The following is a 15,104-nucleotide window of genomic DNA, read 5'->3' as shown; positions in this document are numbered from 1 at the left end:
TCTTGAAGCTGACATTGCCAGCCTACATGTTCCTCTGTTCAGAGGGCAGAAGAAGCAGAGTTAAAAGGACTTCTTTTGCTTGTCACAGAGTCAAGTACTCTTAGGAGAAGAGCAGAGGAAAAGATGACAGTGGTGGCTTCTCTTTCCAAAATGATTGAAGAGAAAAAGCAGCAACTGTAATAATGCATTTAAAGCAGTGCTGGTGTCTGTTAAATCTGATGGATAAGTTACATATTTCTGAAATAACAGTGAATGTTAACCTATCTTCCAGATCATTATAAAGCAATTTTAGGAAATTAATTATAGTTTGAATTTCATCATTAAACAATATTGTAGTATTTTGCATTCGTTATTTTCTCATACAAAATGTTAGCAAAAATAGGTTTTGGAAACCTGTGTTTGTGGTCTTTGAAAGTTTGGGAAAAGTATTTAAATTTATTATTCAGAGTTCAGTTTGAATCCTGCTACTAAGGTCATGTGTGTTGCCAATCCACAGCCCTACTCAGGCCAAGGATCAGATCCTAAAACTACTATGCAATTGACATTCTACCCCCAGATCAAGTCCCAAATTTTCCAGTCTCTGTCCTAAACTATTTAGGATAAGTGTATTACAGTTCTCATACTCAGACATACCTCTTCTTGAGAAGTGTGCATGTTGCTCGTCATGTGGAAGCTGCACTATAGTCAGCTTTGAAACTTTAATCATTGGGATATGTTTTTGAAGGATATGTGCCCAATTGTGTTACAATATTTGTGCATTTGGGGTAGGGGGGGCTGACTCAAGCTTCTGATATTTCTCTTGCATGTTGATTGGGTGAATTAAAAAAAAAAATATAACATTCTATTCAGTCCAATTGAAACTTCATATTAGTAACTTCTTTTGAATCTTCCAATTTATTGTTTAAACTTTGCTTGCATGTAACTTGTATGCCTGTTGGTAGTATAGACTTAAGTTAAATCAATTCTGTCTGCATTCTTCATTGCGGATATTTTCCTATTTTGGGATTACCTAAATTCATGACATCCAGATGTTGAATGATTGGGTGTAATAATTGTCCAGATCTATACTCTTCATCTAATTTATCTAATAAAATTATTTAACTGAAATTAAAAATTGTTAAATTTGTTACAAATTACATTTTATGTGGCAATTGAATTCCATGGATGCCATCTTCTTAGGAATCATGCTAATATAAATTACATAGGAAAAGATTGGTTGACTGATTTTTCTTTCCAACTTGTTCGGGGGAAAAAACAGAGTTCAAGATGCTTTTTTGAGACAGTATGATTTTGAAAGCCATTTATTTTTTCAATAAAGTGTTTTATTCTTTGTTTCAGATTCCACCATTACCTGGATAGTATAGGAATGCCGCTCAAAGAATCCACACTCAATGTTTTAGCATCAGCGTTTTCTTAACAAATGACACAAATCTAACTTTACTAATTTAACAGAAGCCAGCTTTGAAATTCTTTTAGATTTGGTCATCAGCTCAGCATATCTCTGCATTCTGTGCATATAGTTCGGCTGTGTTTTTCCTTCCTTTGCCTCAAATATGAAAAAAATATGTTCAGTTTCTACATACATAATAATCACTTTTATTAACGAATCACTAGAACTGAAAAAATTGTGCTTACTCATTAATATTGCATTTTTCTCTAATCAGTGCAAGGATGGTGAAATGTGGTAGTCAAATTTCATCGAGTGCCATTGTGGTGTCAACAATGTTAAAGTTCTGTTTTTTTACAGTGAGAAACTGCTTATACTGAAAATCAGATAGAAACTTCTAAGTAAATTGTCTGTAAAACTAATATCTCTCTTACGAAAATTGTTCAGAAATTTTTAGAGCTAAAATTTCAGCTGATATTGAAAGTTTCACCCAATTCGGATAAAAATGAATTAAATTTTGTGTGTTGAATTTGAACAGGTTATATAGTGCTGAAACAACAAGTGAGCCAGTCAACTTTAGACAAGTAGAGGGGGCAGATAGTCAATTTAAATTTGCCATTGGAGTAGTTCCTCTGCTTTAAATAGCTTTCACTTTTAAATGTCTTTGCTTACACATAAATGTTTATGTGTTTAATGAAATTAGAAAAATAATTGTCATGACGACTTTTAAGCTGATCAGGTTTTACAGTTCATACATGAATGGAACTCCTATAGTGTAATAGTGTATCATGTACAGTCTGTGCCCAAATATACATGCATGGAACTCCTATAGTGTATCATGTACAGTCTGTGCCCAAATATACATGCATGGAACTCCTATAGTGTATCATGTACAGTCTGTGCCCAAATATACATGCATGGAACTCCTATAGTGTATCATGTACAGTCTGTGCCCAAATATACATGCATGGAACTCCTATTGTGGACCATGTGCAGTCTGTGCCCAGATGGAACAGTGGAACTAATAAAAAGTAGAGCCATGCAAACATTCAGACTCTTGTCTTTGTAATGTTTGAATCACTACAGTCATGTAATAAACGTTGAGGAAACAAATTTATGGATGTCTATACAGACATTACAATTTTAAAAAAGAATGGATTTATATTTACCTCTACTCATTAAAATTTGTTATAATATTTAATACAGATTGTACAGAAAATTTTCAGGTGCCAAATTTTTTTTTAAGGCAAGGAAAAGTAAAACATTCAAGTTGAACTTCAGCTAATGAAAGTTTTACCCATGCTTGGCACAGGTGTTCACCACTTTTACTACTGATTTTATTCTGTTGATTAATTAAACATGTTGTCAATAAGTGGCTATAAAAATAGCTGACATGCTCCATGATTACTTAATGTGATTTGGGATGAAATGGTACATTATTAATACATTTATCAATTTAATGGTCTTTTCATCTTTAGGATTGTCAGTGGTTGGTTGGTGCCATTTATGTGTTGACATATTCAATATGCAGATTACAGACGTATAGTTATCAGGTCATATGCTTATCTAATTCATGACACTATGATAGTAATACTTCCAAACAGACTACCTGTTAGTCAATAGCTTTTTTAATTCAGCCTTTACAGACATTTCAGGCTGCTCCATTTGATCAGATACAGAACTCATCTTGGTCACCACACCCATTTCGCATTAAACAAATGCTTTTAAAAAAAAGATTATTAAAGTTCTGACCTTTGAGACATTGTTAAGTCTTGCAAGCCCAAGCTGGATTTCATTTTGTATACCGTTTAATATCTTGTATAATATTATATCCCAACTAGTTGACTTTGTGGACTTATATGAGCAACAAGTCAACTAACAAAGATTAGATGTTGTTTCAGCACTAACTGTGGAGTGGAAACTGTCTAGTTGTCAAACAAATAGGGCAGCACATACTTGTATAAAAGCACAGCGAGTGTTATAATAGATAATACATTGCACTGGGATAGAGTTGGTTTGCAGCACAAAAAAATTAAAATAATTATTGACAGTTGGTGTTATATGGAATTGGGATTTTTCAGTTCCTTTCCTCAAACCAGGGGTGGGGGACATATTGTATGATAATTGTCATTTTAGGTTTTTATTGTCTAGACTTAATGATCATGCAAACCAATTTTGTGTTGTACACTTAGTTAACATTAATTCTCTGTATCCACACTGCTTAACATTTCAATCCATTTACAATTAATAGAAATCCCTGTTGAAAACTTGCTCATTTTGAGACAAGTATTTTAACAACAGGAGTTTTCCTTGCATTAATTAACTCAGTATTTTGCAACATCAAAACATTTGCAAGAATTGGAATTGAAAATACACTGGTATCACTATAGTTTGTAGTGAACCAGTTACACTTAAAACTGATAATAAACCATTGGTAATTTTTCTTTATTTTAAGAGTGGCTTAATGTCTGGCCAATTTTTCAGTTCAGAATGTATATAAATGCTTAACAAGAAAATCTCCTTTAATTGTTGAAGTGCACCACCCAAAAAAATTAAAGAATTTGTAAGACCTGAAAACTTTAAAGTTTAGCATGTGTATGTATAAATAGGGTTTATTGGCACATCAGCACAATCTTGGCTAGACAGGGCTGTTCAAGTTTAGGTATTCCCAACAGGGCTTGCTGAAAAAAAAAATAGTACTAAAAGAGGTAAACTCCATGAAATATAATGTCCGATTCATTTTTTTTTTTTTATTTAAATTTTTTTATAAATAAATTGCAATTGTTAATACACTACACGAATTTCTCAGCAGGAACATGAATCATAGGACACATCCAAAGGCAAAAGGGTGCCCTTAGTTGCCTGTTAAGACTTCTAGCATGTTCTGTATGAAGCTATGTTTCCATTCTACATGTATATGTACCAGTATTGGCAAGGTATGAATTAAATGTATTAGCTTGTAGTTTGAGGAGGATAATGTGTTGGATAACTCATTTTCAAGGTAGGCTTACAATAGGGTCCAGGTTAATTTCAGATTTTTAAGGTATCCGGATACAGTTTTGTTTGTTTCTCCTTGAGTCAGAATAATTGTGTTTCATTCCGTTAGTCAAATTGTATACAGATGATGCTCAATTGATGCCATAGATGCATTCCTGAGGTTATGGAGGAAATTGTATTTTTCCTTTAGAATACTTTTGAATAAACAAAGTTCTTGGGCAAATTATACCTTTGAGTTTACAAGTTACAATTTTCAAACGAATGCATATAATATGTATGTGCATTGCGCGTGCGTCACGGCGCATGGTGCCAGCGATGGTGTAAAAAACAATCACAGTGGTGTAAATTGAATGTTATTTCTTCATTATAGATGGCATTAACATATAAGTACATAATTGAACTGGTGTAAAGCAAGTGTCACCTGTTTTCCTAATGTCTTCTAATACTCATTCTTTCCACTATTATAAAATTTACCTCAGTTTCAGAAGGTTATAGTTGAGAGCATTCAGGGACAAAGAAATGTTGTAAAACTGTATTTATTATAAGCAGTGACAATTGACTTATTTTTTTATGCTGAATATAATTTGAGTGTTGTTAACTAAAATGGCCACTAAGCTACATCTGTGATGATCTGTCTGCTGCCTGTAACATTCAGATTTTGTTAAGAACAATTTACACAATCATTCTATATAATTGAATGTCTAAAGTATTTTAAAATAGTTCTGACATGAAGGATTGTGCATTATTTATTTACATCTAAACCATGGCTATTCTAAAGGAAGTGCATAATTATGCATGTATTATGTATACCTTCCTATGATTTTGTTCCCTTTTTATTGTCTTTAATAATGAATTTGGAATTACAAATTGTACTTAGCTTTGTACATAAGGTGTTATTTAATTTACCATCTTGCATGCACTGGACCATGAAATGAAAATGTACCACTGTATTCAAGTTCGTAAGCTTGTGTCTTCAATAAATTTATGAATGTACTGTTGTGTTTATCATTTAATCCTTACTGTAACAGATCTGATCTGATGCCAATTTCATGTGCTTTGGCAACAGCTGTAACTGGGGCTGTATTCAGTAGGACTATCGTTAGGCTATAGACTGTCAGCGACTGGCATTAGGTGGCATTAAGCTAGGACAAGGCTAACACTTGTACTGTACAAGAAATGGCACTAGGTGTCATTAGGCTATAACCTGACTAGAAGTCATACTGTACAAGCCATCAGTAAATGGCACTAGGTGGCATTAGGCTAGAACAAGGCTAACAATCATACTGTACAAGCTGTCAATGAATGGCAAAAGCTAACAGTCAAAAGAGGTAACTTATTTCAAATAATGCATGCAAAATTTTGTGCACACAGCAAAGATCTTGCTAACTCAGATGTGTAAGCAGTGGCTTGGAGACGTTAGAGATTAAGTAATACCTAGAATTTAATACACCTAATGTGTATTCAGACCTTACTCTTCTTCTATATGGAGTAAAATACATATTCTGTGGGAAAGTAATATTTATTTGGTATTTGAAAACTATGGCTTTAAAATCAGATAATTCAGTGCTGTGCCATTTTGTTTGAACATTTGTCCACTGTGTTAAATATTCTGCCAAGATGACAGGCCATTCAGAACTGAACAGATGTCTTCAGTGCAAACAGTGTCTTTCTTGCTGAACTTAGCTTTGGTATACTTTGATGAAACCAAATAGCTAAAGCTATGTCCACTTGCTAAATAATATTTATTCTTTTAAATTTGCCATGAAATATCAAAAAGACATAGGCATCCTATAAAATGTAAAGTCCATTTGGTGTCCCATGATGATTATGTAATTTTCTCAAGATTTTTATGTCCAGATGTTCATGATCGACTCAACTTTTAATTCTGCTGGTCATAAACAAGAAAAACACATGGGATATTCTGTTTTTCAACATCTGCCAGATGGCACAAGTTTTATCGCTACCTCTGATGAACTGGATGATTGCCATGAAAATGGTGATACTCAGACATCTAGTATGCCCACCACAGCAAGCATCTTCAAAATCTTGAAAGGATGGTCATATAAACATTGGGTATTCACTAAAGGCGTGTTTATGATGTCTTGGTCCTAAATGAAAATGGTGCCAGTCTGACATCAGATACAGCCATACTGGCAACCAGCTTGAAAATCTTGTTTTGTAACTACATGTAATGCAAAGAAAGTGATATCAACATGATTTTCACCAGAAGACTTCTTCATCATGTCTAGTTTGTCTTAAATGAAATAGTTCCACTTGGACATCCAATATTGCCACCAGTGCAGCCATTTTGAAAATCTTGTTATCACTATTTCTTCTTCTAAATGGTCATATCAACATTGGGGTTAAAAGAGAGTTAATAATGTGCTGTTGTTCTTAATGAAAACTGCCTAATTTATATATGGCCACAATGAATCTTATCTTGACAATCAGGGGATAAAAGGACCATTCATGATATACACTTGAAAATGATAGTAATTTGATGCCCAGGATGTCTGCCATGGCAGCCATCTTGAAAAGCTAGTTATCACTTCACCTTTTGAACAAGAAATCATAGATATGGAGTGTTCACTATGAAACTTCCAATGATGGCTAGTTGCTTATAAAAGAAATGTTTCTATTTCAAATCGTATAGACAGGGAGCATTCAATATGAAACTTCCAATGATGGCTAGTTGCTTATAAATGTTTCTATTTGAAGTCAGTATAGACATGGAGCATTCACCATGAAACTTCCAATGATACCAAGTTGGTTACAAAAGAAAAGTTTCTATTTGAAGTCATATAGACATGGAGTGTTCACCATGAAACTTCCAATGATGACTAGTTGGTTATAATAGAAATGCTTGGGTATGTGAGAAAGCTTGCCAGTAGCTTCTCATGAGTCGGTGGTTCTTTCCAGGGTTTTCCCGGGTTCTTCCTCCACCATTAATACTGGCCGCCATGTATAGCCTATCGTGTGCTGAAAAATGGCGTTAAACCCCACAACAACAACAACAATAGAAATGCTTCTATTTGAAGTCATATAGACATGGAGTGTTCACCATGAAACTTCCAATGAGAACAAGTTGGTTATAAAATAAATGTTTCTATTTGAAGACATATAGACATAGAGTGTTCATCATGAAACTTCCAATGATGACAAGTTTGTTATAAAAGAAGTGGACCGCTCCAGTGGCCAAGTGGTTAGAGCGTCCGCCTCGGATGCGGGAGGTCGTGGGTTTGATCCCTGGCCGAGTCATACCAAAGACTTACAAAGATGGTACTAACAGCTGCCTCGCTTGGCGCTCAGCATTAAGAGGTTAGTGTTAGGACTGGTTGGCCCGGTGTCAGGATAATGTGACTGGGTGAGACATCATGCTACATGTCTGCGACATGATGCCCCAGTGCTAGACATCACTATAAACTGCCACTTTGCAGACATCATAGCGATATGACTGAAAAATTGTTAAAGCTACATTAAAAATCAAAATCACACATCACATCACATAAAAGAAATGGTTCTGTTTAAACATCCATTATGGTCACCACAGTGGCCATCTTGAAAATCTTGATATTGCTATGTCTCATGAATGGATGGTCAAATCAACATGGGATATTCACAAAAAGATTTTGTTATGTCAGGTTGGACCAGAATGAAAATGGTACCAATTTGATGTAAAGTATGACCACCACAGCAGCCATCATGAAAATGTTATCATTCCTCTTCCTGAAGACTACTAGGTCATAAGGAAAATGGTGGTGCTGTTCTGACATCTAATATACCCACCACATTTGCCATCGTGAAAATCTTGTTATTGCTGTTCCACATAATGGATGGTCATATCAAGATGGAGTTTTCAAAAAAAGAATTTTTATGTCCAGTTTGTCCTAAAAAGACTAGGGTGATATCTGACAGCCAGTATGACCACCATAACAGCCTTCTTGTAAATCTTGTTACCAGTATTTTTACTTCTGAACGGAAAGTCACATCAAGATGGTGTCTGGTCCCAAATATTACAAAAATTTGCTCATCTGATATTGCATTTTGGCTGCCATGGCCAACTAAATGTTAAAAAAAACATATCAATGTGTGATTTTCACCAGAAGACTAATTTTGATATCTAACTGAATGAAAAAGTGCTGACATGATATTGCTGTCATGATGAACATTTTGAAATTCTTGTCACAGAATCTCCTTAATGGACATCATATCAACATTGGATTTTCACCCCAAATCTTCTAATGGTCTAGATTGTAATAAATGAAAATCTTAACCCACTGTTGCTGCCCATGGCTAATTTGAAAAACTTTTTACTCGAGAATAACAGGTGGTTTCGTAAAGTTGCAGTTAAAAAGAAATATTATCTTGAATTCCTGGAAATACTTTTTGCACAGTGGAATGTCAGTCCCTTCAAGGGAGTCTTATTACATTTTCTTCTTGGACAAATTTGATTGCACAAAACAAGCACCTTTGATAAATTACCACAGAAATTTTATTTGATATATTTAATAGCACTAGTACAGAATGTGATTGGCTACTGTCTGAGAATAACCAAGCTTAATTTGCATCAGATTGTGGTGCTGACCCTAACCACTGCACCATTAACCCACAGACTACACATGGCTACTATAATTAGACCAGATAATCCCAGTAATTAACTGCCTTCTGAATGGTGAAGCTGCAGTGGCTACAATAATTAGAGAGTAATTAGATTCCTGGTTATTCCTGGGTCGGTGTGCCACATTTGCTCGATTGGTAGCATATGATTTGTAATCCAAGATTTGTGCATTTGATACTCACCAATCCCTTGATCACATGACAGTGATGAGGTAAATAAAGCAGTAATCTATGGTCTGCTTCATGTTGATATGTACATGAGAACTACCGGTATGTTTAATTGCAAAAGAAATGGGTTGATTTCTATCATTAGGACAGTTACCCTACTTTAGTTTTTCTGCAAAACAAAAACAAATGTAAAGGTTTTTAGCTCACCTGGTAGTAAGGTCAAGTCAGCCTATCGTCTGGTGCTTGGTCCATTTAATAAAAACATACAAATGTTTAAAAAGCTCACAAACTGCCAACATAATCTGACCCTAATTTTTTTCCTGGCATAGAGGGTGTAAATTGTGTACAAAATGTAGCTTATTTGCCACCCAATATGGTGACCATTACTCCATTACTTTACAAGCACTTCACTTAGTACATTTATGTTCCATCTCCCTGACTTTAAATTATGCTAAACATACCAACCGCCAGAATTAAAAGCATAATTAATGATATAAGTGGCAAACAAGGGTAATTTGGCTGTAACAAAGGGTAGTCTATATATTACATGCCAGAATTACAGCACATATGAAAAAGATAATTTTGCTACTAACCTGGTTCTGCTATGTCAAAATACTTGTCACAAAGGGCAAAATCCATATGGATTATAACGAGAATACAAACGCAAAATAAACTGAAAAATTATTTATATTTAGCGTTCACTTTAACTGTTGATGTTAAACTTTAGCTAATGATTGTGAATTGGAATTCTGCAATGAGCATGATCATGTGCTCAGAGTGGTGTATAACATTACTCTCCTTTTAAAGTTTATAAAGCAGTGTTGATTTATCCTTTTTTCTGATCTGACATGTTTTGAAGTTTTAAAAAATCCATCTGTTTTTATATTTCTTGTTATATAACATGCACTTAACGCATTTCACTCAATATTTGGCACTATTTTCTGTAAGTATAGACTTGTCTGCTAATAGCTTTATCAACACAATGAATCTGTGAAAAAATGTTCATATTTGAAGAAGCCCATAATTTCTTGGAAATGGGTCATGTACAGTTGCTATAAATAGCAAATAAGGAAAGGAATCTTGCACTATTCTTATGCAGTAGTCTTTTTAAGAATATTCTCAAATTTATATGAGAAATTAAGGAGATGATAAAAAAAATGACAAAAACAACTTTTTATTATTTTTTCTTTTTAATGTACCAAAACAAGTTTAATCCTTATACAGGTGGGCATAAAACATAATTTGGTGGAAAAAAAAGAGCATAATGGTTGGCATGTATGTCATGTTGATATTTCAAGAATAATCGGATACAATTAATTCCAAAGATAACAAAATAATTATATGCAGTCTCTTGCTCATAAGGAGTATCATCCATTGGTAGACTTTCAGACATGTAATTGAAGGGTTGCAGGTTTAATTGTGCCACACCCAACCTCCCTGGATTGGCTGCCTTGTTATGTTCCTGGGAAATGCTCTTGGTTCCTATTTCCTCAGCAGGATATAACCAATGATATGTTCAAGTGCCATTAAAAACCAACCAACTCCTGCTCATAAATTAAGTCATAAATGTTGATATACATTTTTTTATTATCAGGTTTAATTCACAGAAAAATATAATCACTAGAGCTAGAGAGGTAACATGCTCCGTCGATCTGATTCAGGATCATCTCAATAATATGTGCAGATCCAACTCGTATTAACAACAGAACCCCAATACGATAAAGATATGAACTTATTCAGCAAGTCAGAGCAATCTCGGAATGGTAACAAATTCAGCCAATCCGATACAAGATACCTCATCTGTATATCTTACAATCAAATTTATCCTACATCTTGATAACATGCCAGTAAGTTTAATCAAAATCCAATCAGAAACGGTCCTTGTGCATTTCCAGAATGGAAAACAAGGGACATAAGGTCCTGGACATGGTCAAAAAGAATGAAGAAAAAAAAGTTTATAAATATCACTACTGGTTTCTTGCTCATTTAAGAAATTCAAAACACATCTCTAGTTTTAGCCTCCCTGCTGTGACTGTTTTGAATAGATGACAGATAAAGGGCCATATCATAAGTTAACATGGATTTGCAGCAAGGTTTAACCTAAAAAGAATTGATAGAAAATATCCTGGTATAGAGGGCTTTCAAATGTTTACATCAACCTTCATATATGCTGCTGTTACATATAGCAGAGAAGCCTTTAACTGATGATTTCTTGAAAACTGCTAAACAGAATTTGAGAATGATTTAAATAAAGCATCCTGGCATAAATGCTTCAAGTTTGTACAAAGGATGCTGAGCCATCATCCAGTATGAATGCTGTTAAAAAAATGTTGAAAAACCTTTATTTTAAAAATCCAGATGAGATAATTACGACCAAATTTTACAGGAAACGTTCTGGCTTGAAGACCTTTCAAACCAGAACAAACTATACTGATCCACCATCTAATATGGCCACCATTACCAAAGACAGAAATTAAATTATTCTATACAAACTGCTCAACAGTATTTGACTAAACTTTTACAAAAAACATTCCAGCTTGGTGGCCTTGATACCAAAAATGCCAATTACATAAATCGCTCAGGTGGCCTAGTGGTTAAAGTGTCCGCCTCGGATGCGGGAGGTCGTGGGTTCAGTCCCCGGCGAGTCAAACCAAAGACTTACAAAAATGGTACTAACAGCTGCCTTGCTTGGCACTCAGCATTAAGAGGTTGTGTTAGGACTGGTCGGCCTGGTGTCAGGATAATGTGACTGGGTGGGACATCATGCTACATATCTGCAGCATGATGTCCCATTGCTAGACATCACTATAAACTGTCACACTGCAGACATCGTAGCAACGTGACTGAATTTTTTTTAAAGCTACATTAAAAATCCAAATCACACACACACACACACACATACATAAACATTCCTGGTGCTTTAGAGCCAGGATTGTGCTGATTTGCTGTTACACCCTGTAAAGTCATACATATTAAAATGTATTATGATAAAGTGTTGTTGTTGTTGTGTTTAATGCCATTTTTCAGCACAGGATAGGCTATACATGGCGGCCAGTATTAATGGTGGAGGAAGAACCCAGGAAAATCCCGGAAAGAACCACTGACACACGAGAAGCTACTGGCAAGCTTTCTCACATACCGACATTGGCTGAATCCGAGACTCGAACCCACACAGGCAGAGGTGAGATGGCAGTGATCCGTAACAGAGAGCGCTTTAGACCACTCGGCCACTCAGGGCCCCATGATAAAGTGTTAATTTATATGAATGACATTCAGTTTGTAAATGAAAAAAAGTAAATTTGGTAATGTATTGCTGAGATATACTAAGAGTGAAAGAGATTGCATAATGATTACCGTAATTACTTGTGATAAGTAAGACTGCAAAGATCATGATCTGCTGTAGCATCATGTGCCTGCAGATAAAGGTCTATGTTGGTTGTCCTACTAGTATTGGGTGACAACAGATCTAGGTCTGTGCATTTTGGACTCGATTTATAAGGGAGTATATACGGTAGATGGAAAAGAAATAACAATAGAAATAAAAAATATCAAGGCATACATAAACGATTTTGTCTTTTAATTCAATCAGAATTGGAGCTTAATTTACACTGTACATTCATGACCTTCAGTATCTTTAACAAAATGTCTGTCTAAACAGAAGAGTGAAAAAATAACCTCTCTTGAAGGTGGCTTGAAACTTACTTATTCTTCTACTAAAAAAAACTGGTTATGAAAATGAAGTATAATGATGGTAACCACGACAACTCGATAAATTATAGATATAACACTACGTTACAATCTGCTTTTCAATGCCACTTAACATTTCTTTGAAACCTAAATGTCAACATTCCAATGGTAAGCAGTTGCTCATTACCTAGGACACAAGCACTTTACAATAGGCACTGTGGTACGATATTGCAACAGTTTCATAAAATATGTGGATGCATAATTTCTTACCATATTAGATTATTTTTAGTGGTGATAAAGGAACCTTTTAAACTTCCATATGTTACAATAATTCATTTTCAAAAGATATCCATGAACTGAAATACAAGATTTTAAGATGTGTATCATGGAAGATGGACACAAGTTTTGATAGGCTGAAAGATACATTTTTGCTGACAATAAAATTTATTACTAGTACTTTTCATTTTAACAGTCCCCAGCACCTATTTTTGAGGTGTTCAGCCAGTTTTTAGAATACTACTGACTACATTCCATGAGCAAAACGAGGACTAATCTAGTGTTACTCAATATTTGTTCAGCTTCCATTAGATATACTTTGCTGTCACAAATAAAATCACCGATCTAAAACTGGAAAAATCTGGACATTGGTGACATACTTCATCCAACAACAGAATGTCTATTTTAAGGTACAATAAGGTAGAAATGGATATTAAAATGAAGACATTGAAGTTTTGATGACACCTCAAACAGAATTATAAATTAATGGATAAAAGGAATGAGATGATGTTCTGGAAGACAGATTTCACTGGTTGTGAAAACTGGCAAATGTGGATCGTCTTGAGAGAGATTAATATAAAATTCTTTCAAAGACATAAACTAGTCCATGCATGATGCCAAAACACCTGAAATTTGGATATTATTAACATTAGAATTCTAGTAAATAATTAAATGTATTGATTGTTAATATATTTTTCTGCTCTATGCAGATATAATTCTGTATTACCCCCAAACCTTCTGCAACCATGAATATTATTAATTTATCCATGTATCAGTAAAATCTCTGGAGTCCAGTATACATGCTTTGTGAAATAATTAATTGTCAATGTTAGACCATATACAGTAGGTTAGAAATTAATTTGGTCATGGAGCCAGATAATTACTTCATCACAATTTTAGAACCACCCTTCAAATATCCAAATGTATGTAACCATAACAATACACCTAATTTACAGGGGTGTATGTTGTATAGCTATTGTGATTATGCCTGCATGCATTACTGGCCAAACTAGATTTGTGATCATATACTAGCTTTTAAATACGGCAACTGGATTTGATTCTGTATGTCTTGTTGATCTCTGAATGATGTATCTCATGACCTGCCATTATTAAATCACAAGTTAGTCTGAGTACAAAAGTTTATGTCACTAATCACCACAATTACAGTAAAGCCTTTGAAATCCCAAATTCAAGAGAGCTTGTCAAAAGTCCTCCTGTATCTTCACTTCATCTTTCAGAAATCTCCTCTCATGACACTAATTCTAAATATCACATCTGCTCAGCATTGTTTTGTCCATTTTGATGTCTTAGTTCAACAAGTTCCGTATCTCCTTGTGAATATGGCAAAGAAAGTCTACATAAGATGCACTACCGGTCAGCCCCTTGTCTTCCACCAAGAAATGATTAAACCATGGTTCTAGATTATCTCGCTGTCTCACCACAGTCAACTGAAAAATAACACATACATTCATAACTACTAAATCATCTATGAATAAGAAAGATTTCCATCAAAATACAAATACAGTCACAAATACTAATTTTAAATTTTGCACATTTCAAAAGTATGTTAACACAAAGGCAATGTTGTGTTGATCTGTTGGTGGCAGGGTGAAGAGGAGAAGGCAAAGTCAATGGAGCCCCCCCCCCCCCCAATTACAAGACAACAGTTTTTCTATATCAAAAAGTCTTCATATCACAGCAACAAGAAAACAAGGTCAATTGAACGATTCAACATCTTGCTTTAAGAAATATTCTAATTTAAACTGTGCATAAACTGTTAAAATGGTAACAAAAAGGTAAATTTTTCTCATTAGAGCCATGTGTTAACTGTACATTGCTCTTTCTAAATCATATGATGGTCATACTTCGAACAAACCTCTTGGTAACCAAGTAGATTTAATTTATTTGTTCAAAAATGAAAACTCTGCAAATATGCAAATTTACATGATCAATCTAAATCAAATACAAGGAG

The 15,104-nt window shown here is 34.5% G+C and overlaps 2 protein-coding genes across 7 annotated transcripts in view; one reads left to right on the top strand and one right to left on the bottom strand.

Annotated features, from left to right (window-relative positions):
- LOC149803653 (uncharacterized) overlaps positions 1 to 5,377 on the top strand; it is a 77,482-nt gene extending 72,105 nt beyond the window's left edge. For all 5 annotated transcript variants that reach the window (XM_089953417.1, XM_089953416.1, XM_089953413.1 and 2 more), the window contains one exon: positions 1,339 to 5,377. In XM_089953417.1, the coding sequence (XP_089809543.1) occupies positions 1,339 to 1,417 (79 nt within the window). In that variant the 3' untranslated portion in view covers positions 1,418 to 5,377. The remainder of the gene's footprint in view (positions 1 to 1,338) is intronic.
- A 7,352-nt stretch (positions 5,378 to 12,729) lies between these two features.
- LOC149803652 (protein transport protein Sec24C-like) overlaps positions 12,730 to 15,104 on the bottom strand; it is a 52,476-nt gene continuing 50,101 nt past the window's right edge. For both annotated transcript variants that reach the window (XM_089953408.1, XM_089953407.1), the window contains exon 25: positions 12,730 to 14,580. In XM_089953408.1, coding sequence (XP_089809534.1) covers positions 14,440 to 14,580 — 141 coding nt within the window. In that variant the 3' untranslated portion in view covers positions 12,730 to 14,439. The remainder of the gene's footprint in view (positions 14,581 to 15,104) is intronic.

This window comes from Sinohyriopsis cumingii, chromosome 3 (assembly GCF_028554795.1).
Source record: "Sinohyriopsis cumingii isolate HCF-2022 chromosome 3, ASM2855479v2, whole genome shotgun sequence".
Taxonomy (NCBI): domain Eukaryota; kingdom Metazoa; phylum Mollusca; class Bivalvia; order Unionida; family Unionidae; genus Sinohyriopsis; species Sinohyriopsis cumingii.
Note: the sequence above shows the minus strand (reverse complement) of the source record. Positions and strands in the feature narration are given on the sequence as shown.